This window comes from Bufo gargarizans, chromosome 3 (genome assembly GCF_014858855.1).
Source record: "Bufo gargarizans isolate SCDJY-AF-19 chromosome 3, ASM1485885v1, whole genome shotgun sequence".
NCBI classification, from domain to species: domain Eukaryota; kingdom Metazoa; phylum Chordata; class Amphibia; order Anura; family Bufonidae; genus Bufo; species Bufo gargarizans.
The window spans coordinates 300,387,753-300,412,082 of record NC_058082.1 but is presented as its reverse complement, the minus strand read 5'-3'; the positions used below and the strand labels follow the sequence as shown (position 1 = coordinate 300,412,082).

Genomic DNA, 24,330 nt, shown 5'->3' with positions numbered 1-24,330 from the left:
GGGGAAAAAGGTCTCTCCCCTGTATTCTAATATTATCAAACTTTATTAATAAAGAATGGACTGACTCAGAGAAAAAGCCTGGGGTCTCTAGTAATTGGGATGGGGCGGGGGTTTTCTGACAGAATCCAAAGATTAATATTCGGCTCCTCCACAAGGGGCAGGCAGGACCAGACTGATTGCTCTCAGAGCAATTATAAATTTAAAGGGCCTAAATCGGCAGGTCCAGTACAAATGTTTCAAAATGGAAACTATTAAAATCTTCAATAAATCTTTTCAGAAAAGTTTATATGCAAACCTTGGATCTGGCTGAGGCATATTATACCCCTATATGCAGCGGTCATCACAAATATCTGAGGTTTGTGGTTGTCGGGAAAAGTGTTCCATTTTCAATTCCAGGTCCTTCTCTTTGGCCTATCGTCAGCCCCCAGAGTCGTCAAGGTAATGTCTGAGGTAGTGGCAAATTTAAATCGGAAAGAGATACTTATCAGTTATCTGGACAATTTCCTTATTACCACAGAGTCAAAAGAAGAATTGGAGAATCACTTGAACATAGTACAGCAGGATCTGAAAGACCTAGGCTGGGTTGTAAAAGGTTTTTCTTGGCATGTTGGACTCACATCTTATGAAAACTTTCCTCCCAGTAGAAAAGCTATCAAAATTCAACCAGGAAATTCCTCTTTTTCGGAGCAGGAGAAAAGTGACCATTCGAGTAGTGGTGAAGGTGCTGGGCCTTATGTCATCTTCAATTCCTGCAGTAAAATGGGCACAAGCACAGTTTCGGGTCCTAAAGGCATTCATGTTAACTAACTGGGATGAGAGCGTATTCTTATTAGAAATGAAAGTGAGTCCCTCAGCAGGTAAGACTCTCTAATATGGTGGCTAGACAGAAGAAACCTATGAGAGTGTCATGGCGAAAGACTCCAGATCCGGTTTGGGGCTCATTCAGACTTGTCTGTAGCACAGGGAACATGGTGTCAAAATATAAGCCTATCCTCCTTAAATCTAAGGGAGTTATCAGCAGTGTAGAAGCCTTAAATCTCCATTTGGAAATAAAAGGAAAAAATATTAAAATCCTATCTGACAACATCACTACAGTCACCTACCTGAACAAACAAGTAGGTACAAAAAGTACATCCTTGGCAAACGTATCAATAACATTCTTTCAGTAGGCAGAAAAATCAATTATCGCAGTCCATATAAAGGGAAAAGACAACAGGATCATAGACTTTCTAAGCATGGGAACTTTTAAAGGAGGAGAATGAAATTTAAATTGACAAATTTTTCTTCAGATAACGTGGTCGTTACCACACCTAAACCTGTTTGTGACCCGGCAGAACAGACAGACTGAGAAATTTTGTACCCTATCCTACAAAGACCACCCTTTGTTCGTGGATGCAGTCTGCCATCCTTGGCCAAACAAGATCCTGTTTGCCCTAATACCCAAGATTCTGTCAAGTGTGGCAAGAAAAGTCCAGACTAATTCTGGTCTCTCCATACTGGCCAAGAAGATCTTGGTTTCCCCTACTATTGAACATGTCAGCAGGGGATTATTGGATCCTGCCGCCTAGACCTTCATCAGGGTCCAGTCTTGCACCCCAGGTCGGCACAACTACATCTAGCAGCCTGGAACCTGAATGGGAATTAAGGAGAAAAGGATGTTCGGAGGTGGTGGTCTCAAAATTCCACTGTCTGCAAGAAGTTTCGTTGCCATCTTCAGTTCTCCAACAGGTTGTCCGGAGGAGAGGAGTTTTTATAATCTGAATGTTCGCAAATGTGTGTTTACCTGAAAATAACAGAAACTTTCAGGAAGACAGACTCTTCATTCAGTTTGTTGGGCCAAATAGAGGACAGGCGGCAAGCAAGACATTGGAAGATGGATTGGATCAGCAATCCTTTTTTGCTGCAACTTAAAAGATGTCATTCCTCCAAAGGGACTAAAAGCTCATTGAACTCGTTCAGTCGCAGCTGCAGTGGTCCCACCCTAGTTATTTAATTTCTGTTCCTCCTGTGAATCCATGCTGCTATGGAGGCGTTTGGAAAGGTTACAATTACTTACCAGTAATAGTTTTTTCTCGCCCATTTTCCTTGGGGGACACAGACCTTGGGTATAGCTCAGCTCCCTAGGAGGCGTGACACTAAGTAAAACTGTTAAGCCCCTCCTCCATCAGCTATACCCTCAGCCTGGAGATAGAGGCTACCAGTTTTAGCTTAGTGTCCAAGGAGGCAAGACACTCCCTGCTACTGCAGGGCTGTTTTCTCCTTGATATTTTATTTTTCTACTAGGGGTGGCTCACTCTGTTCCGCCGTACCGCCCTCCAGTTCCTTCCTGGGACCTGAATGTGGTGCTCTCGGCGCTCCAATCCGCCCCCTTCGAGCCTTTACGGGAAGTCTCCCTTCGTCTTCTGTCCTGCCAGGTCATCTTTCTTGTGGCCATCACGTCTCTCCGACGGGTGTCGGAGTTAGCGGCTCTTTCTTGCTCCGACCCTTTCCTGGTCTTCCACCAGGATAAGGTTGTGCTTCGGCCTGTCCCGACCTTCCTGCCAAAGGTGGTTTCCGCCTTTCACATCAATGAGGACATCGTCCTTCCGTCGCTCTGTCCCTCTCCTTCCCACCCCAGAGAACGGGAACTGCACCGTCTGGATGTGGTCAGGGCGTTGAGGATTTACTTGGAGGTCACCGGATCCTTTCGGCGCACGGACTCCCTGTTTTTGGTTCCGGAGGGTTCGCGCAAGGGTTTGGCGGTTTCCAAGGTGGCTATTGCCCGTTTCATTAAACTGGCGGTGTCTGAGGCTTATCGAGCCAAGGGCAGAGCTCCGCCTTTCGGCATCACTGCTCATTCCACCAGAGCAGTCGGTGCTTCCTGGGCGCAGAGGCATCGGGCCTCGGCTGAACAGTTGTGCAAGGCAGCCACTTGGTCCTCTCTGCACACTTTCACAAAGTTCTATAGAGTGCATACGCATGCATCAGCGGATGCTGCTTTGGGCCGCCTGGTTTTGCAGGCAGCGGTTTCCTGATGCTCTGGTGTTCCGCCTTGGGTTTGTGGTCCCTCCCTTCTTGGACTGCTCTTGAACGTCCCAAGGTCTGTGTCCCCCAAGGAAAATGGGCGAGAAAAGGAGATTTTTGTATAACTTACCAGTTAAATCTCTTTCTCGCTCTTCCTTGGGGGACACAGCACCCACCCTTCTGTGTTTGGTTACAGGGTTATGGTTTGGCGCCCGTTGGGTTGCTGGTTGGTTGTTCCTGTTATTGGTTGTTTTCCTTTCACTACTTGGACACGCAACTGGTAGCCTCTATCTCCAGGCTGAGGGTATAGCTGATGGAGGAGGGGCTTAACAGTTTTACTTAGTGTCACGCCTCCTAGGGAGCTGAGCTATACCCAAGGTCTGTGTCCCCCAAGGAAGAGCGAGAAAGAGATTTAACTGGTAAGTTATACAAAAATCTCCTTTTTCCTCTAGCCTCCACAGCGGCACAGGAAAATCCCCCCCCCCCCCCCCCCCCCCCCACACACACACTTATGTAATCTGATGCCGTATTCTGATATTTTGGTTTGTTTGAAAAAATGGATAAATTACTTTGTTGCATCCATTTCAGAGTTTCTTGGTTATTTACTGGAGCAGGTAAGGGGAGGGGGCTATTTAAAGATCCTGTTTCCTGTCCCTGGGGTAGGCGGAGTAACCCACCATGCCGCTGTGGAGGCTAGAGGAAAAACCAATTACTGGTAAGTAGTTGTAATCTTTCCTTTTGTCTCTTTGCAAACTATGTAATTTGTTAATGGTTAATACTTGCTTTGTTCCTGCATCACTTCGGTGTCCTCTTATTGACTAAGTAAGGGAAGGAGTTTATTTTTTATCATGTGCTTCTGCATTTTCCTGTCCTGGGGGTGGGGATACCCTCTTGTGAGTGCCGTTGTAGAAGCTATTGGCAAAACCAATTACCGGTAAGAGTAATTTACCCCATCCTGACTGTATTGCCAAAGTGGTTAAAAATGAACAACGCTCCTTCCAGGATCATAAGCTTCAGGTCTGATAGGAAGAAGTCCAGTCTTTCATGTCTATTACTCACTAGGTCGGCTCTTCGTCGTCTCAAGCAAAAAGAGCTAGGCTGGAACCACGTTTATCCGCCTATTTCTATTGAAGCGGAAATGGCGTATTCTCATGTGATCTATGGGTTCTCTATTGACAGCAATTAGAGAAATGATGAAAACCCGGGTTGCTGCAAGACGAGATATTTGGAGGTCTTGGGTCAAGCAAGAAAATAATTGCACTTGCCGGTAATGTGATTTGTCTGAACCCATGACGGCACCATAGAGATGGCTCCGCCCCCACATTTGGACAGGAGGCTTCAGAGCAATTTAAATCCACTTCCTCCTTCAGTGTCAATTCCAGAGTAGATCAGTAGGAGCCATACAATTGCAGGGAAGGAATTGGAGGGGTGCCGTCATGGGTTCAGGAGAATCGAATTACCTGTAATTGTAATGACTTTTCCTTTGACCCATGACTGAATACCGGAGAAATAAAAAAACACCCCTCAGGAGTAGGGTTTTTGCGGGTATCAATTTCGATACCCAATCGATAATTTTTGGCCATTTAAAAAGTATTGATTTCCATTTATTTTCGATGCTGCGCTGCTGCACAGTCTAGTATTTCTGAACATGACCCCGCTGCGGTCAGCGTGCTCAAGTTCTCTCAGCGGCACGGGGAGAAGAACAGTCTTCCTGCGCCACCAATGATAGGACTTTTCCTTGGTCCGGACTTTTAGCAGGCTACACAGTGGTGCCCAGAGATGTCCCAGCACTCTTTATTATTCCTGGGTGTCGTTCCTTCTCCCTGCGCTGCAATTGCAGTGCTACAGCCAGGGAGAAGGATCGCCCACTAGAGAACTCTATTAGGGTGAATAGGACTTCACACTCTCCCTGCTGCCCCATGCATAGTCTGCTGCTGTGCGCACTGTCAGCCAGGGCTTCAGCAGTGTCCTGGTTGCCATGGTAACAGATGGGAGCCCCAGGATTACACTGCTGGAGCTCCTATCAGAAGCTGCCACTGAACCACCAATGAAGAGATGGGGACCCAGTGGCCACTGCCACCAATGATTTTAATACTGGGGGGTTGAGAGGGGTGGGTGCACTGTTCCACAAATTGTGGGCTTGAGGGCCCACTGCACCACCAATGATAATTAACTCTTAATACAGGGGGCAGGTACTGGCAGCTCCCTGTCAGAGGCAGGGTGCCAGCTATGTGATTCTGCTGCCGTCACCTGCCTCCTGTATTATGTGTTAAAGACCACCTTATATGGGTCCAGACTTTAAGTAGCAGGCTACACAGAGCGGTGCCCAGGGATTTCCCAGCACTTATTATTCCTGGGCGCTACTCCGTTCGCCCGCTGTGCCCCCCATTACTGTCTCCTGCTCCATATACTAATTACTATCTGAGCAATGGGGAGGATACTGTTCTCAGGGTGAATAGGACAAGAGGGTGAAAAGATCCCAGGTTCTAGCCCCTAAGGGGGAAATTATTATGAAATAAAAAGTGTAAAACTTTTTTTATTTTATTTAAAAACCCACCAAAATATGTATAAATCACCCCCTTTCCCAATTCCACATATAAAAAAAATTAACATATTACATATCGCCATGTCTGAAAAGTCCAAACTATTAAAATATAAAAAAAATCTATACGGTGAACACCGGAACAGAAAAAATAAACTGCTCGATTCGGCTTTTTTTTTTTTTTATTCCATAAGAAATGTGCTATTATAACAAGTTCAATCCATCGTAAGGTATTCCTGCATTCACAGCCCTGGAGGCTGCATGCTCCAGTCTCCTCTGTCTGGAAACCACGCTGAAGGAGGAAGTAGATGTTCCCCTTTTTTAAATTGCTTTAAGGCATGGATTTCAAACTCATGGCCCTCCAGATGTTGCAAAACTACAACTCCCATCATTACCTGATAGCTGTAGTATGCCCAGGCATGATGGGAGTTGTGGTTTTGCAACAGCTGGAGGGCCATAAGTTTGACATCCCTGCTTAAGGATCCATCTCTCTATGGTGCTGTTATGGGTGAAGGGAAAAAGTGTTTTCCAGTAAACGCTAATGTAAGAGCTCATTAAAGATGGGAGGAAGTGGTAAAGAAGCTAATTCCAGAGAATTAGTGGTGTAGCGCATTCTAGAGAACTGGTGCAGCTTGAGGGAAATCGTGGAGACGGCGGTGAGTGGTTCCGCTTGATGATGGCTGTTGTAAGTCATTAGCTGAACCGAGAGCACGGGAAGGATGGTAGACAGAAATGAGGGGTAACGCTGTTGGTAGGTACAGCCTTGTGGGTAGTAATTAGTAGTGCAAATTTGTATTCTATACTGTATGGACAACCAGTGCAATGACTGGCACAGGATGGAGGCATTGGAGAAGTAGTTAGATAGATGAGCCTGGCAGATTAGAGGGGAGGGGCTGGTGAGGGGAAAGTCAATTAATCCTTTCAGTAATCAAGATGAGAATGGATCAGGGTGACAAAGCTAGTTTGTTTCCATAGGCCCCTGGTGTCATGCAAAGTACAGCTTGCTTCACTCTGTATATCCAGTAACGCTGGTTATTGCCCATAGATCATTCATTTATGCCCTGTGCTGCCATGGAGTGAATGCATTGGGAAGACAACAGATTAGCAGCACTCCAGGAGTCCATCTTGGTGGATCTATTTTTGGCAGTCGGGCTGCAACTTGTAAGCCCCGGGACATTTAGAAATGAAGAAAACTGCTGCACTCCATGTCCTAGTGAAAACGGAGGGTGTTTATTTACACAGTAGGGTAAAGTTCCGACTGCATGGTGTCTCAAGCACTAGTAAGACTGTGCTGTCTAAATGTCGCCCTGCTGAGTGACTAAACTAGGACATGGAGTGCTGCAGCTTGCTTCATGCAAATCTATTCCTTTTGAAGGAGTCCAAATGGTAACATACAAAAACCTTTTGTTTTATTTTTAGACCTGAAACCAACTCCAAAACAGCCTGTGCCAAAAGTGACGCAGAATGAGAAAAGAGGGACGGAAGTAGAAAGATCAGAACGCCGGACCGCTTTCAGAGAGTTCCGTCCAAATGTCATAGAAAAGCCCTTGGAGTACAGCATTGAAAAGTATGTGCGAGTCTTCTCAGACAAGTCTGTTAGCCTGTCTAACTGCAAAAAACTGCCAGTAATTTGTGAGCCAACCTACGTGTATTTGACACTATTTTGCCCAAGATACAGCCCTTCTGTGCCATTTTAGATGATACATTTTTTTTCCCCATCATATCAAAATTTTTTCCTAACTGTTACAAAAGGTTTAAAGATATTTCTAAATATTTTGTACTGTGAAAATTGATGCTATTTGTACAGTTTCTTCTGGCTGGCCCCACCACAAAACCTGAAGAGCGGAGAGCATAACTTTGTATATATATAAAAAATAAAAAAAAACTTAATTACTGTGAAGGGGGCACAGTGTGGGGATTACTGTGATGGGGCACACATCTGTACAAAACTACTGTGAAGGTTGTACAATGAGGGCAATACTGTTAGGAGGTGCAATTTTTTAAAGTATTGGGGGTGCCAGAGAGCGAAGACCCACCCCGGGTGCCAGACACTGTAGGCACGCCACTGAAGCAGGGAACTATTCAACTTCACTCCACCATTGAGCTGCCAGCGCTCGACTGCGGCAGTATGATGTCCTCACACATCGTCCTGCTGATCTGGGTAGGAGGAGGAGTGGGGCAGGCTGGGAATTGGCCTCTGCTACTCCTACACAGCAGTGCAATGTCACAGTACCCTGATGTTGGGGAGCGCACATCATGGGAGGAGCCAGGTGATTGAGGTGCGGAGTATTTGTTTCACTTCCTGTGAGGGGGGGCACATATCTTGGCATATCTACTGTGAGGGGGCACATATCTGAGTAGACCTGAGGGACTGAAACACTGGGTAGAAAATAAAAGTAGGCACATAAGGACTGATGCACATTATATCCACTCTGTGTAAGGTATTTAATTTATAATACATGCAGTTTCATTACTGTAAGCACCGTGCAAAATGCCACAAGGAGGCCCACTGAGACCTTATTGCCCAAGGGCCCACATGAACCTGGAGCCGGCACTATGTGCAGCCCTTGGTATCTCTGAGGTGACATTCCATCTGTCACGGAAGATGGAGACTGGTTATTTGGGGGAGAGGTGGAGAAAGATTTTTCCCTAAGTTTAATGCCCGTAATATACAAGTAGAAAACTGTTCTTATGGGAGAAAAGACTTTGCCTTTATGGTTTCTATAGGTTGGAATCTAACTTGTATGTTTATTTCAAGCTTTGAGAAGGAGAAACAGGTGAGAAGCTGGGTTTCAAACCAGAGAGGAGGAACACGTGGTAGAGGAAGAGGAGGCTTTTCACGAAGTGTGGAAAATGAAAATCAGAGAGGGAAGAGAGACTTTGATAGGCACAGCGGCAGTGACAAAACGTAAGTATGTTCCCTGGACGGGGGGGACTAAACATGAAAATGAAAGATTACTTGTGTAAACCACTTTTTCTGGCCAAAAAAAAGAGACCCAAAACAAAAAGAGCCTGACAAAATGCTGTTTTGTAAATTTTATCTAATGAACAGCCTTGTTCTGGTTAATAAGTGGCAGACTGGTGTTACAGACGTTTTATTACCACAGCACACTGAAAGACACATCGGGTAGTTGAGGAAGGATAGCAGAGTATTTCAGCTGCTGTATTGTTCCCCTGCTCACTGGCCTGTGCAGTCTGCGTCACACTTGCATAGAAAATACAAATCTGACACAAGGGGCTAGTTCTATTTTTACCTTCAGGTCCATTATGGATATACAGTGCATATCAGTTATAAAGGACCAAGAATCTCAGATCATCGCTAACGAAAGTTCATAGTAACGCTCATTAGTGACTATCTGGCAGTGTAAATGTGCCAATGATGATCGAGCAAAACATTCTTTCATTGGTTAATTGGATCGTTTGTGCAAACCCAAAAATCCTTTTTTCCCGGTGGCAGATTGTGCTATGTAAACATGATCTGCTGCCAGTAAACAACAAATCGGTATTTCATTAGTGATCACTCCTTCTCATACTCTGGAGGAGAACGCAGCAGATAGTCGGAAGGAAGTGATCCTTCCAGACAATCTGCTGTAATATCCCATGTAAAGGGACGATAAGGGAAACCATTTCAATCAGAACGACCAACAGCGGTGTGAATGTAGCCGAAGTGACAGTAACCTCTAATTTTTCCTTAGACCCAGCAGGGATGTTTTAGTTGGTAGTAAATATTTTTTCCTCTTCTGTTGTCCAAAACCTAGGTGCATCATATAGTCCGAAAAATACAGTGTACCAATTGGGGCATGAAAATGAAAAAAATTATATATCTCTAAACTCCTTAGATGCTGTGGTCGCTATGGACCATGGCATCCTGGTGATTAAACATTAGGTTGGTGCTAGGACAGACCTCAGCCATTGCAGGGTGTCATGTGAAACAGTTTTTGTCCAGCTCGCCTATTTGGCGTGTCCTATCGCGTGTGCTTGGAATCCAGCAAGTCCTTGGATGAGAGCGAATAGTATAGAGGTTGTTTCTGAGCCACCTCGCTTGCTATTCCCTAAATGTATGGCATGGTGCACCATAGTGAGACTAGCCCCTGTCCTGAAGTGCAGGTCACGACAAAGTTTTTAGCATCTACTGTGGATATGTTATAAACGCCAAGATTAGAATAACACATTAAAGGGAGTCTGTCACCTACGTAACATATTTTAAGCTGATATAACTCTGTGGGATGCAAATACATTGAGCTCTGGTACTTTGGTTCAGTTTTTCAGAGACTCCAACGCACCAAAAACAAAGCATTAAACAAACATATGCAATTTAGGCTACACCTGTGTTGGGTGCGGATACGTCTGGTATCTGCAGACAGATCCACACCTATAATGCAAACGCTTGTATCTGTTCAGAACAGATCCGTTTGCATTATTCTGTCAAAATGGATCTGCCTTGACTTGCATTAAAAGTCAATGGGGGACAATCTGTTTTAAACTGCACCATATTGTCAGTGAAAACTGATCCATCCCCATTGACTTACAATGTAAGTCAGGACAGATCCGCTTGGCTCGGCATTGCCAGGCAGACACCAAAGCGCTGTAAGCAGCGTTTTGCTGTCCGCATCCAGAGCGGGATGAAGGCGGAACAGAGCCAAATTGATGCATTCTGAATGGATCCTTATCCATTCAGAATGCATTGGGGCTGAACTTATCCATTTTGAACATCCCTGAAATGGATCTCACAAACTGAATTCAAAACGCCAGTGTGAAAGTAGCCTTAGCTGTTGCGAGTGTGCTGCAAGTACCCAGTGCTTCCTGCCTTACTTGCTCCTGACTCCTTCCCTCTGTTGCCTGGCCAGCCCTGTATCCTTGTGGCCTCACTTTAATCTAGTGCCTGCATGCATTACTGCCGGGCCCACTGTGGTCAGAGGCCTAGTGATATGCAGTGCGCACGTGCCGGTTACTTGACCAGCGCATGCGCACTGCATATCACTATGCCTCTGTCCACAGTGGGCAAAGTACTCCACATATAATCATTTGGATATAATTTAAATTGCTTCTTGTGTTCTATAGCTGTCCTGCGTCTTTGCCATTCTAAAGTCCTAAAAAGGAAGCTAAACACTCTAAACTGTCAGACCAATGTCCAGAGCTTCCCATAGTGACTCTAACATTACACTAATCCATGCAATGCTCTTCTGTGGCATCGTTATCAAGTTTTCTAAAGAGAACAATAGTGCAGTCATCTGTACGGTCATCCCAATTCTACACCTAGTAGTAGTCTAGCAGATACCAGTTTACTACTGCTGTGAGAGGTTATTTGGTTTCCTATCCATGTAGGAGTTCTTATCACTTGTGCCGACTGCTACATGAAGCCAATGTATTGTATTTAAAGGGGTTCTGCAATTTTTTTTAAACTAACCTATCCTCTGGATAGATGATCAGCATCTGATCGGTGGGAGTCCGACACCAGGACCCCCGCCGATCAGCTGTTTTAGAATGCAGCGGTGCTGGTGGTAGTGCCGCAGCATTCTCGCAGGTCAATGCGGGCCCAGTGACGTCACAACTAGTATCGGTGGCCTGGGCGGGGCCAAGCTCTGTTCACTTGAACACTTTACTGCCAGCGCCGCTGCCTTATCAAACAACTGATCGGCAGGGGTCCCAGGTGTCTGACCCCCACCGATCATATGCTGATCTATCCAGAGGATAGATCTTCAGTTTAAAAAAAAAAAAACTGTTGAACCCCCTTTAATGGTCAATGGTATAGTACTAGCCAAAATAAAAACTTGAAAAAAGTTAAATTGCTTTCTATAAACATAAAGTTTAAAACCATGTTGGTTACACATGAGCGCACATTTTGCATGCAGTAGCATCTGTAAACGTTCCACCTATGTAATTTATTTGGTGTAAAACAAGTGTTCTCTGTCTATAGTAGAATAAAAGCGGAAGACAAGAGGGGTGGTGGTGGACCTCACAACTGGGGCTCATTTAAAGATGCTTTCAGGTACAGAATAATATAGCCAAATAGGACAATTACAGAAATTAGTTTTTTGTGTGATTTCATGTTGTAACCCTGGATGTTCTGACTTGCTATTGTACTCCAGCCATCTGTATTTTGGGCTTTTTCTGTCATGGGTTTAAAACTTTACCTATCTGGGGAAACATAGCCACTAAATCATGATGCTCTCGGAGGTCTAATCTGCCAGTGATTATTTGCCCTCAGCTTAAAGGGGTTGTCCGGGTTCAGAGCTGAACCCGGACATACCTCCATTTTCACCCTGATAGCCCCCCTGACTTGAGCATCGGAGCAGTTCATGCTCCGATGCTCTCCTTTGCCCTGCGCTAAATTGCACAGGGCAAGGACATTTTTTTTGGAGATCCGGTGAGGTCACCGGACCTGATGGGTGGGATTTAGCGCTGCCCTAGCCAGTAAACTGGCTAGGGCAGTGCTAAAGCCCGCCCATCAGTCAGTGACGTCACTGAACACACTGCTGGGAGGAAGCGCAGGGCAAGGGAGCCACGCATCGGAGCAGGAGATGCGCCGATGCTAGCCTCAGGGAGGCTGCCTGGGTGAAAATAAGGGTATGTCCGTGTTAAGCTCTGAACCCAGATAACCCCTTTAGTGTATGGGAGATCTGATGGCCTGCTAACATGCAATGAGGGTTGGCCTCTGTATGTGCAATCATGAGAGAAGGGTTAAATTTATTTGTTCTATATATACTCATATAAAATATGGTGAAAAGCTGTGCCAAGTAAAAATCTCAAAGGCAAGGTGGCACTTCCTCCATTTGGAGAGCGAAATCTTTAGATGACAAGGTTACTTCACCATAAGAGCTGTGAATGTGTGGCATGAGCCACTTCAGGATCTGTTCACAGCAGACACTTTCAGAAAAATTGTGACTGCTTACAAGAAAATCGCATCCACCCTCATGTAAATGTATGGAATTATTGAAATTCACACAATGAGGAACATATAGCAAAACTGGCATTCGCATATGCCGCCATTGATCCTTCTGCATTGTAATGGGATGTACTTAATTTATTAATATACAGATGCCTCTTTAAAGAAGTACTCCCACATACATTTTAATTCTGACCTGTCTATGATGTAAACTATAGTGAAGGTAACTCTTACCAGTTAATGTATTTGAGTTATAACCTCCCTTCTGATCCTTAGCTGTGTCATGTGACCAACCCAATGCTACTTTAATAACTTGGTTGCATCTCTGGCAGGCCAAACTGTTGTATACTTCAGACAGTTTCTGGTGGAAGTTGTAGTAAATCTGACAGGCCCCGTCCCTTTCCCCACCACTTTTGAAGGTTCACCACTTTTCTAAAGTCTCAAAATATAGAGCACATAATTTTTATTTATTTTTTACCCCACTTTTGTGGTGTAAAGATATTAATAAATGCCTCTATGTCCTATGAGAAACTCAATATCCCACCAGGCTGGCTTTAATCCATTGATTCATATGGTTTCCAGAAAGTCCATTGCTGCCATTTGCAGTCGGTTTCCCCCTCTTCAGGGTTGGAATCTTTGTTTGCTGTGTTTTGTTTGCAAAAAACAAAAAAAAAGTGTAACCTAGTTGTCTACTATTGTAGCCCATATAGCAAGTCTAGCCATTTTCAGCCTATATTCACTTGAATAACATGAAGAAATGGTTATCAATTTCCTTACCATCCTTTTTCTCCACAGCTTTAAAAGGAACCTGTCACCAGGAATTTGGGTATAGAGCTGAGGACATGGGCTGCTAGATGGCTGCTAGCACATCCGCAATACCCAGTCCCCATAGCTCTGTGTGCTTTTATTGTTAAAAAAAACACGATTTGATATATTAAACTGCGAATTAACCTGAGATGAGTCCTGTCCCTGACTAGTCTCACGTACAGGACACATCTCAGGTCCATTTCCATATGGATCAAATCTGTTTTACACAATAAAAGCACACAGAGCTATGGGGACTGGATATTGCGGATGTGCCAGTGGCCATGTAGCAGCCCATGTCCTCAGCTCTATACACAAAATCCTGGTGACCCGTTCCCTTTAAACAATGAGGTTTTGATTCAGACATGTCTTCTCCACTCCTGAGCTTGGTTCAAAAAAATTGCATGTCTGAATACTAATGGTGGTTTAGATGGCAGCCGTCCAGTTAATGGGTTTCTACTGCTTTTAGATAATTTAACACCATCTTTCCACAATACTGCTTATGGAGATGTTGGTAGATGTCTACCACAGCAGCCTAGGAAGAGCATTGGTTCCTCAGTTTTGATGCTGGCAATGCTGTTAATCACAATCAGAGGCTTCTTCTGACATACACCTTGCTTTTCCAGTGAAGCAGAGCCAGCACCTATGGAAAATTCAGAAGCCATGGAGCCAGTTGACACAACAGGGGAAGAGCAAGAGGTCAAGTAAGTCCCTAAGATTGACAATCCTAGCGTGTGATTGTTTGGTGGTCTGACCCTGAAACCCTCACTAATTTGTAGAATAGAGGGGCTGCAGCACTCACTGGGAAGTTATTTTATCCCTCCATCTAGAATGCCAGATGAGAATATTGAAGACAGCGCTAAAGAGATGTCACTGGATGAATGGAAGTGTATGCAGGACCAAAGCAGACCAAAGATTGAATTCAACCTCCGTAAACCAGATTCTTCAGTGCTTTCCAAAGCTGTTGTTATCCATAAGTCAAAATTTACAGACGTAAGTTCCTGCAGTGTTGTGCGTTACCATATACAGCATGTAGCTATCCAGGGTTATGAACTACATACTGCCACTGTTAAACTTGCCACACATTTGAGACCATGATCGGCTGCATTGCTAGACTAAACTGGCTGACCAGGGAGTCAAATCTTTAAAAAGGTCCTGGTCCTTGAGCACGATGACAAATGATCAGCCGATCATGCCAAAAATCTGCATTTCAGGCCAACGGCGGAAGAAATTTTCCAGCTTGGCTAATTACATTTTTGGCAGTAGAGTCTGGCCGTTTGCACTAGTTTTTCAAGACGGTTGCCCAAAATCGGGCATTCTGGTCAACTGTTCTTTTGTATGGGCAGCATTAACTTCAAATTAGGGCTTTTGGCTTTGGCCAGTCTACTGATATACTTAATTAGTTGACATTATATATTATAGAAGACATTCTTTTAGTATTGCAGTATTTTGTGCTTGAAACGGAAACGCCCACATACAGCAGAAAGTCACTGCAGACCAGTCCACCACGTTGCATATAGATTTTTGTCAAACGTATTGATTTGGCTGACTTAATGTGCTCAATGTTTTAATCGACTGTTACAGGGTAGTTTCAAGTGATGGCGATTTTACATTTATTTTAATGTCTATAGTATTCTAAGGAGAATGAAGAGGACTACAATTCTGGCATCCGCAAACCTGTCAATGATATCACGTCTCAGCTGGATATTAACTTTGGGAGCCTTCCTCGTCCAGGACGTGGGGGAAGAGGTGGAGGACGTGGACGTGTTAGAAGAGAAGAGGCATTTCCACATGAAGTCTGTCATGTATGTGTATAAGTTTTTCTTTACCAGTTTCATTTGTTCAAGAGATTTAGATACAGATGATCTATCCAGTCATCAGTATCTGATCAGGGGGTACCCCTGACTATTAGGTTTGAGAAGGCACCAGCGCTCCTGTGAGTGCCGCAGCCGCCTAGGTGCTTACCAAGCACAGCGCCATACATTTTATAGCAGCTGTGCTTGGTATCTTGCTCAGCCCCATTGAAGCGAATGGTGCCGATCGCAATACCAAGTGATGTGCTTGGTGACCACAGAAGGCCACAGTGCTCTCGGGAGCACTGGTTCATTTTCAAACAGCTGATTGTTGTGGGGTGTTGGACCCCCACCTTTTAGATACGGATAACCTATCCTGAGGATAGGTCATCAGTATCAAAATCCCAGGAAACTCCTTTAATGCATGTTTTTGTCACTAAATTATGCAAGTTTGAAAACTAAATCAAGGTAAACTTTTTTTCTTAGCAGTTAATGGTCAGCAAAAACTAAGGTATAGTAATGGCTTAAAGGGATTCTGTCATCAGATTTTACCTCTTTAACCTAAAGACATCCTCATGTCCGGACTAAGAAGAAGAATCCTAAGCTGGCCTTATTAAAAGTCACTGAGGCTCTATTTTTCCAAAAAACCTGGTTTTTATAACCTGCCAATAGCTTACTTAAGGTGCCCAAGGGGAGGTCCGTTAATACAGGGTGCCCGTCCGCACCCCTCGCCGTCCAGTGCCCAGCGCCGCCTTCTGTCTTCATCGCCGCCTTCTACAGCTCAGCGCCGCCCCTGCAATCCTCCCGTCCCTTTGCCAGATCCTGTGCACTAGGCTCGGCCAATCTGCAGGTCATATTAGGGTTGAGCGCGCATCACGCCGGCGCATGCGCACTTCGCTCAATGAAGCCGCTGCCAGGAGTCCGCACGGGCGCATAAGGCCGAGCCTAGTGCGCAGGCGCGGGATCTGGCAAAGGGACGGGAGGATTGTAGAAGGCGGCGCTGGGCACCGGACGGCGAGGGGAGCGGACGTGCACCCTGTATTAACGGACCTCCCCTTGGGCACCTTAAGTAAGTGATTGGCAGGTTATAAAAATCTGTTTGGACAAATAGAGCCTCAGTGACTTTTAATAAGGCCAGCTTAGGATTCTTCTTAGTCCGGACATGAGGATATCTTGAATTGTACATGACAACTTTTTTAATATAGCTAGAATCAGCCCTGTAGCCAGACATTTCCAGATTCATTTCTCCAATTGTGCTTCTACATTTATTTTAAGCTGTCAGTTAAGGGAGTGTCATTTACCTGGAGGGTGTCCTTTCTGCTGCAGCGGGTGGCAGTTGAAGGATTGAACTGAGCATGTGGTTCCATCTCAGCAGGAGAGAAATTAGAATGGGCAAATAGCAGGTGGTGCCATACAGATTTCATAGAAAAACCCAGCAGCTAATTTTTAAAATTATATGCAATTACAAAATTATTCGCTTCCAGTTGCTGGTTTGAAAGAGAATATTTTTGTGTAACAACCCCTTAAGGGTTTGCCCGTACAAATGGGACAGCTATTCTGCCACAATTGCAGGTTGGAGCGTTGATTTGTGTCTTAACTCTTATCTGTGTGGATTTTTAAATTGGCACAGTCTATTTATGCTGCAGAGTTTTATCTTTTTTTTTTTTTTTTGTACTATGCCTTATTTATGTATTTTCCTCTATTTACTTCTGTTTAGGCGCATGAATTTGTCTTCAATGCGGATGAAGATTTTCCAGCTCTGATGTAATCAGACAAGTTTTTGGCTTATTCTGCATCTTTATAACTGCATTACACCAAAGCCAAATAAAAAAGTTTGTGGGGATTCTATAAAGGGATTTTTTTTTTTTGCCAGTGGTGAAAGTGCTGCACTTTCATGTTGGAAAGATGGGGAAGAGATGCATACAGTAAATCTTGACTGTAGTTCTAATCTGATTTAGGGGAAATGGATCGAAACTGGTGTAAAGGAAAACTGGCTTAGTTGCCCACAGCAACCAATCCGATTCCACCTTTCATTTTTCTGTGCTGCTTTGGAAAATGAGGTGGAATCTGATTGGTTGCTATGGGCAAATAAACCAGTTTTCTTAACACCAGTTTTGATCTCCTCTTTAGTGTTTCAGATGTTCTACTTCAAACTATTAAAGTGTGTACTTGTGAAAAAAACTGATTCTGTGTAAACAATGATTCAACATGAAGAGTGGATATAAGAGCTGCTTTCCTTCCTTCAGTGTAAACTATAACTTTTTACACCATTGAACTGCAGTTTTGAAGAGACTGGAATTAAAGTTGCTGATTTGTGCAAATTGGTTTGGTTTTGGTTTTATTTTGCTTTTAAATCCTGCTTCAGGCCTATATGATGCCTTTTAAAGTATTCCTCCTGTTGAACACCAAATCTTTGCATTCATTATAGTACTTCTGTCCGGCACTTGCTGGCTAGTGAACGGAGAATGACATGCCATTTCGGAATACCATGGGAGTATCTCGACTATTCATTCTAATGGCCAGCTAATCTAACACATCTGTAACTTGTAAAACTATAGACCACAAGGTTGTAGCAAGTCCGTTACAATGCTTTTGAAGGACAGCTTGTACTCGGTCAATTCAGAAGGGTGCAGATACCCTGGCCAAGAATCCCATACCTCATCCATAAGCAGCTTCCTAGTGATCTGGTGGTGTAAATGTACTGCCAATTACCCGATGAATGAGCGAAACGTTTGTTAATCGGGTAATCCAATAGTTTGTGCAAACACAAAAATAATTTCCTGACAGCAGATCTTCAAGTGTAAACGCAATCTGCTGCCAGGAAACAAGCTATTATGGGGAAGAGCATATAAATGCAGTAGTCTCCTCCACCAGCGAGCAGGAGGTTGTTAGGAAGGAACACTTCCTTCCCGCCAGTCTTTTGTAATATTGTCCCATTTTAAAGGGACCTTTAGTTGGCTCTGGTCACTGAAAATAGCCTATCAAATTAGGTCAACAGATTAAAATAAAACTTTGTGTAAAAGGAATTATACCTTAGGGTTTTAGAAAAGCCTACAGCACAGATTTTGACTGGGGAAAAGTTGGAGAGGAAAGTGAAGGTAAGTCACTGGAATATGAAAGGAGCTTTTTTTTTTTTTATACTCCTACAGGGAAAAGTGGGTTTGCGCAAACTAAGTGTAGAGGCAATGGATGTTCTGCAAGCCTGAAAAACATCAATGGAGATGGTAAAATAGATTTGCCAGGATTCAATTACAGAGCGAATTGGTATATCGGAGAGCATTTCGTAGAAGGTCAGTCAGCATTCTGGCAGAAGGTGGTGCTCATATCCTGGTTTGCAGGCCCATACATCCAAGTAGAGCACGCTTTTCAATAAATATTCACTTTATTGCCGTAAACATAATACCGATAGCTGTCATACGTTTAGACTATATACAGCCTTTTTCAAACAAGCTTGTGCACACAGTGGATCCGCAATATGCAGGCACTGGCTGTTTACTTATCCAAACCATTCTGAGATTGTTTTCTCGTGATGCATTGTACTTCATGACGATGGTAAATTTGAGTCAATATATTTCACCTTTTATTTATAATATCCAAATTTTTAAAAAAATTCACAATTTATAATTTCCATTTTCTCTGCTTTTAAAACCAGAAAGCGATACCTCTAACATTCCCCATATGTCTACTTTAGGTTGGCCTAATTTTGGAAATATACCGGTATATATTTTATTTTAATTTTTTTTCCGATCACTGCAAACCGCAGCTCAATTCACCTGCGGTTTTCGGCTTTTACCTGGTGCGGCGGTGCCATCGGGTCCCCGTAGGGGTGACCTGATGGTATGGAAGGCAGCATGCTGCCTTCCTGTGAAGAGCCTGTGAGATCCAGCCCCCTGGTTCTCACAGGCTGGAAGCTGTATGAGTAATACACACTATTAGTCATACAGCCAATGCATTCCAATACAGAAGTATTGGAATGCATTGTAAAGGATTAAACTCTCAAAAGTTGAAATCCCAAAGTAAGACAAACCCCCCAAAGTATTTCTGGCGGTACACGTTATCTAAAGTATTAAATTCTCAGCCTGACCGTTAAATAGGAAAAAAGGGGTATAGATAAAATCAGGCATACAGGGAATCAGAAGTGCGGTGAGGGATCAGGTAATAGACCATCCGACACTCTGAAGGCCTGACTGATAACCTGTGAGTCGGGCTGTCACTCAGTATTGGAGCACACTGATCAGCGTGTAGCCTGTACCCATTACCCTGGGTTCACACCTGAGCGTTTCTGAGACGCGTGTTTTACGCGCGTATTTGTCGCGCGTTTTTTTGCAATAGTAAACTCGCGTTTGTGTGATTGCAGTGTTGTCCAATGAGTCTATGGCCAAAATGCGCGACAAACGCCCCCAAAAAAGCTTTTTGACTCTAAAATTTGTCTCTATTCCCTTTTGACTACTAAAGAGTCAGGGCACAAACCACATGGAGACCCTAAAAAGAAGGGAAGGAAGTGTGCGACCTGCCAAACAAGGCTTCTTGAGCCATATAAAAAATAGTTGTGCCCAGAATGCCTGTCCAAAATTCTTAAGGACGAACGGTCATCCCTACTTTCAGACTATCGTAAGAGAGGAGGTGCAGGTGGCAACCTCGAGCCAGAACCCAGACCCAGTACCATCTTCCATCCCCCCCTCCAAAAGAGCCAGGATCCAGTCAGACTCTGATTTAGAGGAAGAGGGGTTATGTGCTTTGGATGAAACTGATAACGAGGACTCTGTGTCCTATCCTCAGGATGAACAAAGAAGATATTTCTTTTCAGCCGAGGATCTAGATCCCCTACTCACCGCCATTAGGCAGACCATGGCTATTGAGGCGGAGGAACAGACACGCTCAGTTGAAGACAAAATGTTTGGGGGTCTTAAAGTCAGGAAAAGGAAGGTCTTCCCAGTAAATAAAAATGTAAGACCTCATTACAGAAGAATGGGCAGATGGAGAAAAGAAGCTCTTCATTCCCAGAGAATTAAAAAATCGACTATGCTTTGATCCGAAGGATGCTAATCTCTGGGACGAAAAAGGTAGGTGGCCAAGATAGTGAAAAAGATCTCAATCCCGCTTGAGGATTTGTCGCAGGTGAGGGATCCCATGGATAGGAAGTTGGATGGTCTGCTGAAAAAATCCTGAGTCAGGGGCAGCTATAATTCACACCAACATTGCTCCCACTTCAGCTTCCAGAGCCTTAGTCCTATGTATAAAGCAACTAGAGAGTCACCTCAGGGCTAAGACATCCAGGGAAGAGATCCTAGAGACACTCCCTCTGCTAAAGATGGCCTCAAGTTTCCTGGCGAACGCTTCAGCGGAATCTATTAGATTTGCAGCCAAATCTCAGTCTCAGACTAAGGCCTCATGCACATGACCGTTGTGTGCATCCGTGTCCATTCTGTTTTCCGTGATTTTCTGCGGACCCATTGACTTTCAATGGGTCCATTGAAAACTCGAAAAATGCACCGTTTGTCATCCCCGTCCGTGATCCGTGTTTCCTGTCAAAATATGACCTGTCCTATTTTTTTGACTGACAACAGTTCGCGGACCCATTCAAGTCAATGGGTCCGTGAAAAAACACTGCACACAAGTGTCATCCGCGTCCGTTTTTTTCCTATCATTTTCTAGGCAAACTTTTCTGATCTGGTGATCCTCCAAAAATCAAGGAAGACACACGGAAAAACAACGGATCACGGAACAACAAAACCCCGTTTTGCGGCCTGTGAAAAAATTCTGTCGTGTGCATGAGGCCTAACGCTGCTAGACGTGCCCTCTGGCTCAAGTCATGGTCCGGGGATGTATTGTTTAAAAACGGACTCTGCTCCATACCATTCTCTGGTTCTTTCATGTTCGGCCCAGTCTTGGACTCTTTCCTCCAGAACGCGACGGATAACAAAAAGGGTTTCCTGAGGAGAAACCTAAAATAACGCACCCCTTTTATAGACCCTCTGGCCAGAGTCAGGCCAAGTCTTATAGAGGGAAAGGTAAATCAGGCCGTTGGAGCTACCCCAAAGGGGGCAGGGGAGGGGGTTTTCTCTTTAACCCCAATACCAACACAGGGAAACCATTACGCCAGACCGGTAGGGGGGAGACCGTCACTTTTGGGAAAGATGGAAGCGAGTTACCCACAATCAGTGGATCCTGGACTCCATCAGGGACGGCTTTAGGATAGATTTCAGAAATCCTCCTCCACAAACCTTCCAGCTGACTTATTTTGAGTCTCCTCTCCTTCAGCAACAGTTGCTATCAGATGTACAAAAGCTTCTGGTTCTGGGAGCCATCACCCAGGTCCCTCCTCCCAAGCACTTTGTGAAGAAGCCAGACGGGTCGGTAAGGACGATCATCAATTTAAAATTTCTAAACAGGTGGGTGACTTACAGGTTCAAGATGGAATCAATAAGGTCCACTACTCCTTTGATCCCACCAGGTGCTCACCTTTGCACATTGGACCTCAAGGATGTGTACTACCACATCCCCATACATCTTCAACATCAACAGTATCTAAGGTTTGCAGTCAAGTACAAGGAGGAGATTCTTCACTACCAATTTCAGTGCCTGCCGTTTGGGATTTCATCTGCCCCCCGTCTCTTCACAAAGATAGTATCGGAAATTATGGCCTACCTTCGCCAGAGTTCGATTACAATTGTGCCCTACTTGGACGATTTTCTGCTGATAGCAGATTCAGTACAAAAGCTGGAGGGGGACATCCATCAGACTTTGGCCCTATTCAAAGATCTGGGGTGGATTGTGAACTATCAAAAATCGGACCTAGTACCAGACACGAGTAAAGAATTCCTGGACACGAGGACACAGCACTCCTTTCTGCCGTAGAGGAAACAAATCAATATAAGAGAAAAGATGGAGTTGGTAATATTTATAAATATAATGTGTTAAATGGCTTCTGTGCTCCTCTGCTGGTGCTTTTCGTCGGTTGGTCCCAGCAGAGGAGCACACATCACTGTGAGTACACCAAACACTACACTTGGCCCCAGATCACCCCAATTAACCCCTTGATCACCCCTGTCAATCACTAGTGAAAGGGAAAAAAGTGATCAGTGTAAACTGTCACTTTTTTCCCCCCACTAGTATTGACGGTTAGGTTTTAGGTTAGTTTAGGCCCCTTTGTTAGGTAGTTAGCGTCGGTTAGAACCCAGCCCACCGCACCGCAGTCACTGATTCGCATTGGTACTTTTATAGTATCTGTAAGTGATCAGAACTGATCACAGTCAGATCTATAATAGTATTAGTGTCACCTTAGTTCGCCCTCCACCCAAAACGCAGTGTTTGCCCGATCAGGCCTGATCGGTCGCCCACATGTGCGTTCACCCACGCCCACCCCGCCGCAGTGACAAAAATTTAATTTTATTTTTTTATCACTGCACAATCACTTTACAAGCGCTGCGGCGATAAAAAAAAAATCGCAGCGGCTTCCGGTACGTCGCTAGCCTCCCATTTGTAAGACAGGCTTGCTTTTTTTCTTGGGTAGTCTCAGGGAATACCCCCTAAATTTAGTTGACCAAATTGCAAGTAAGGGGTATTCTTCTGAAGAGGCCTACAGGCTTCTGACCTAGTCGGATGAGGAATGGGAACCCTCATCTGATGAATCCAGCGGGTCAGAATACAAACCTGTAGAAAGCAGTGGCAGTCTGACCCAAAGTTCGGACGATGAGGTTGAGGTCCCTGATACCACCAGGTGTACCCGGCCCCGTGTTGCTAGACCACAGGTTGCGCAGGATCCGCTTCAAGAGCAGCAGAGTGGGGCTGGCGCTGTCGGATTACGTGGTGAGGCATACACCAGCAGCGCAGCCCATCCTGGACCTAGTACCAGCACTGCCGTAGAACATGGTGAAGTGGTGAGCACCAGAAGGGCAGTTGAAGCTGGTACGGTGGCACGTGCATTAGTTCCCCCGTTGAGCCCCTAGAGTCCCTGAGGTGCTGGCAAACCCTGATTGGTAGCCCCCAACTTCAGCCGCACCAGTAGTTCCCCCTTTCACCGCCCAGTCTGGAGTTCGGGTTGAGACAGCTCAGATCGGATCGGTTTTTTTGAGCTGTTCTTGACTGCGGAGCTCTTGGACTTAGTCGTGGCAGAAACAAATCGGTATGCCACTCAATTTATAGCCGCCAACCCGGGAAGCTTTTATGCCCAGTCTTTGGGCCTTCTCCTCAACATGGGCCTGACAAAATAGCATGAATTGCGGTCATATTGGTCAACAAACCCAATTCATCACTTGCCCATGTTCTCTGCTGCCATGTCCAGGACACGATTTGAGACCATCCTGCTTTTTCTGCACTTTAGTGACAACAGCACCTCTCGTCCCAGAGGCCACCCAGCTTTTGACCGGCTCCACAAAATTCGGCCCCTCATAGACCACCTCAACACCAAATTTGCAGATTTGTATACCCCTGAGCAAAACATCTGCATAGACTAGTCCCTTATACATTTTACTGGGCGCCTTGGCTTCAAACAATACATCCCAAGCAAGCGCGCCCGGTATGGGGTCAAATTGTATAAGCTCTGTGAAAGGGCCACAGGCTATACGCACAAATTTCGAGTCTATGAGGGTAAAGATCAGACCCTGGAGCCGGTCGGTTGCCCTGACTACCTGGGGAGCAGTGGGAAGACAGTCTGGGACTTGGTGTCACCCTTATTTGGCAAGGGGTACCATCTTTATGTGGACAATTTCTACACAAGTGTGCCCCTCTTCAGGCATTTGTTTTTAGAACAGATTGGCTGCTGTGGCACCACGCGACCTAGTCGCCGGGGCTTCCCCCAACGGCTCGTTACCACCCGTCTTGCAAAGGGGGAGAGGGCTGCCTTGTGTAACCAAGAACTGCTCGTGACGAAATGGAGAGACAAGCGTGACGTTTACATGCTCTCCTCTATTCACGCAGACACGACAATCCAAATAGAACGAGCAACCAGTGTCATTGAAAACCCCTCTCGGTCCACGACTATAATTTGCTCATGGGAGGGGTGGACTTCAATGACCAGATGTTGGCTCCTTATTTAGTGTCCCGCTGCACCAGACGCTGGTATAAGAAGGTGTCTGTATATACAATAGTTTTGTTCTCTACAGTAAGGCTGGGAGAATAGGATCCTTCCTCAAATTTCAGGAAGAGGTCATCGAGAACCTCCTGTGGCCCCATCCACCAGTGTAGTGAGCCGTCTACACGAGCGACATGCCCTATGCTTAGGGGAGTGTTTCCGGAAGTACCACACACAGGTACATTATTAGCATAGGGATTGCGTGACACAGGACAGGCACACAGGGCTC

At 45.0% G+C, this 24,330-nt stretch overlaps 1 protein-coding gene across 1 annotated transcript in view; it reads left to right on the top strand.

Annotated features, from left to right (window-relative positions):
• Window positions 1-17,349, top strand: part of HABP4 (hyaluronan binding protein 4) — a 35,485-nt gene extending 18,136 nt beyond the window's left edge. Inside the window, exons 3-9 of the mRNA XM_044286600.1 lie at window positions 6,965-7,112; window positions 8,304-8,453; window positions 11,463-11,534; window positions 13,862-13,939; window positions 14,066-14,228; window positions 14,867-15,040; window positions 16,746-17,349. Of these exons, the coding sequence (XP_044142535.1) occupies window positions 6,965-7,112; window positions 8,304-8,453; window positions 11,463-11,534; window positions 13,862-13,939; window positions 14,066-14,228; window positions 14,867-15,040; window positions 16,746-16,796 (836 nt within the window). The 3' untranslated portion in view covers window positions 16,797-17,349. The remainder of the gene's footprint in view (window positions 1-6,964; window positions 7,113-8,303; window positions 8,454-11,462; window positions 11,535-13,861; window positions 13,940-14,065; window positions 14,229-14,866; window positions 15,041-16,745) is intronic.
• Window positions 17,350-24,330: the final 6,981 nt, after the last annotated feature.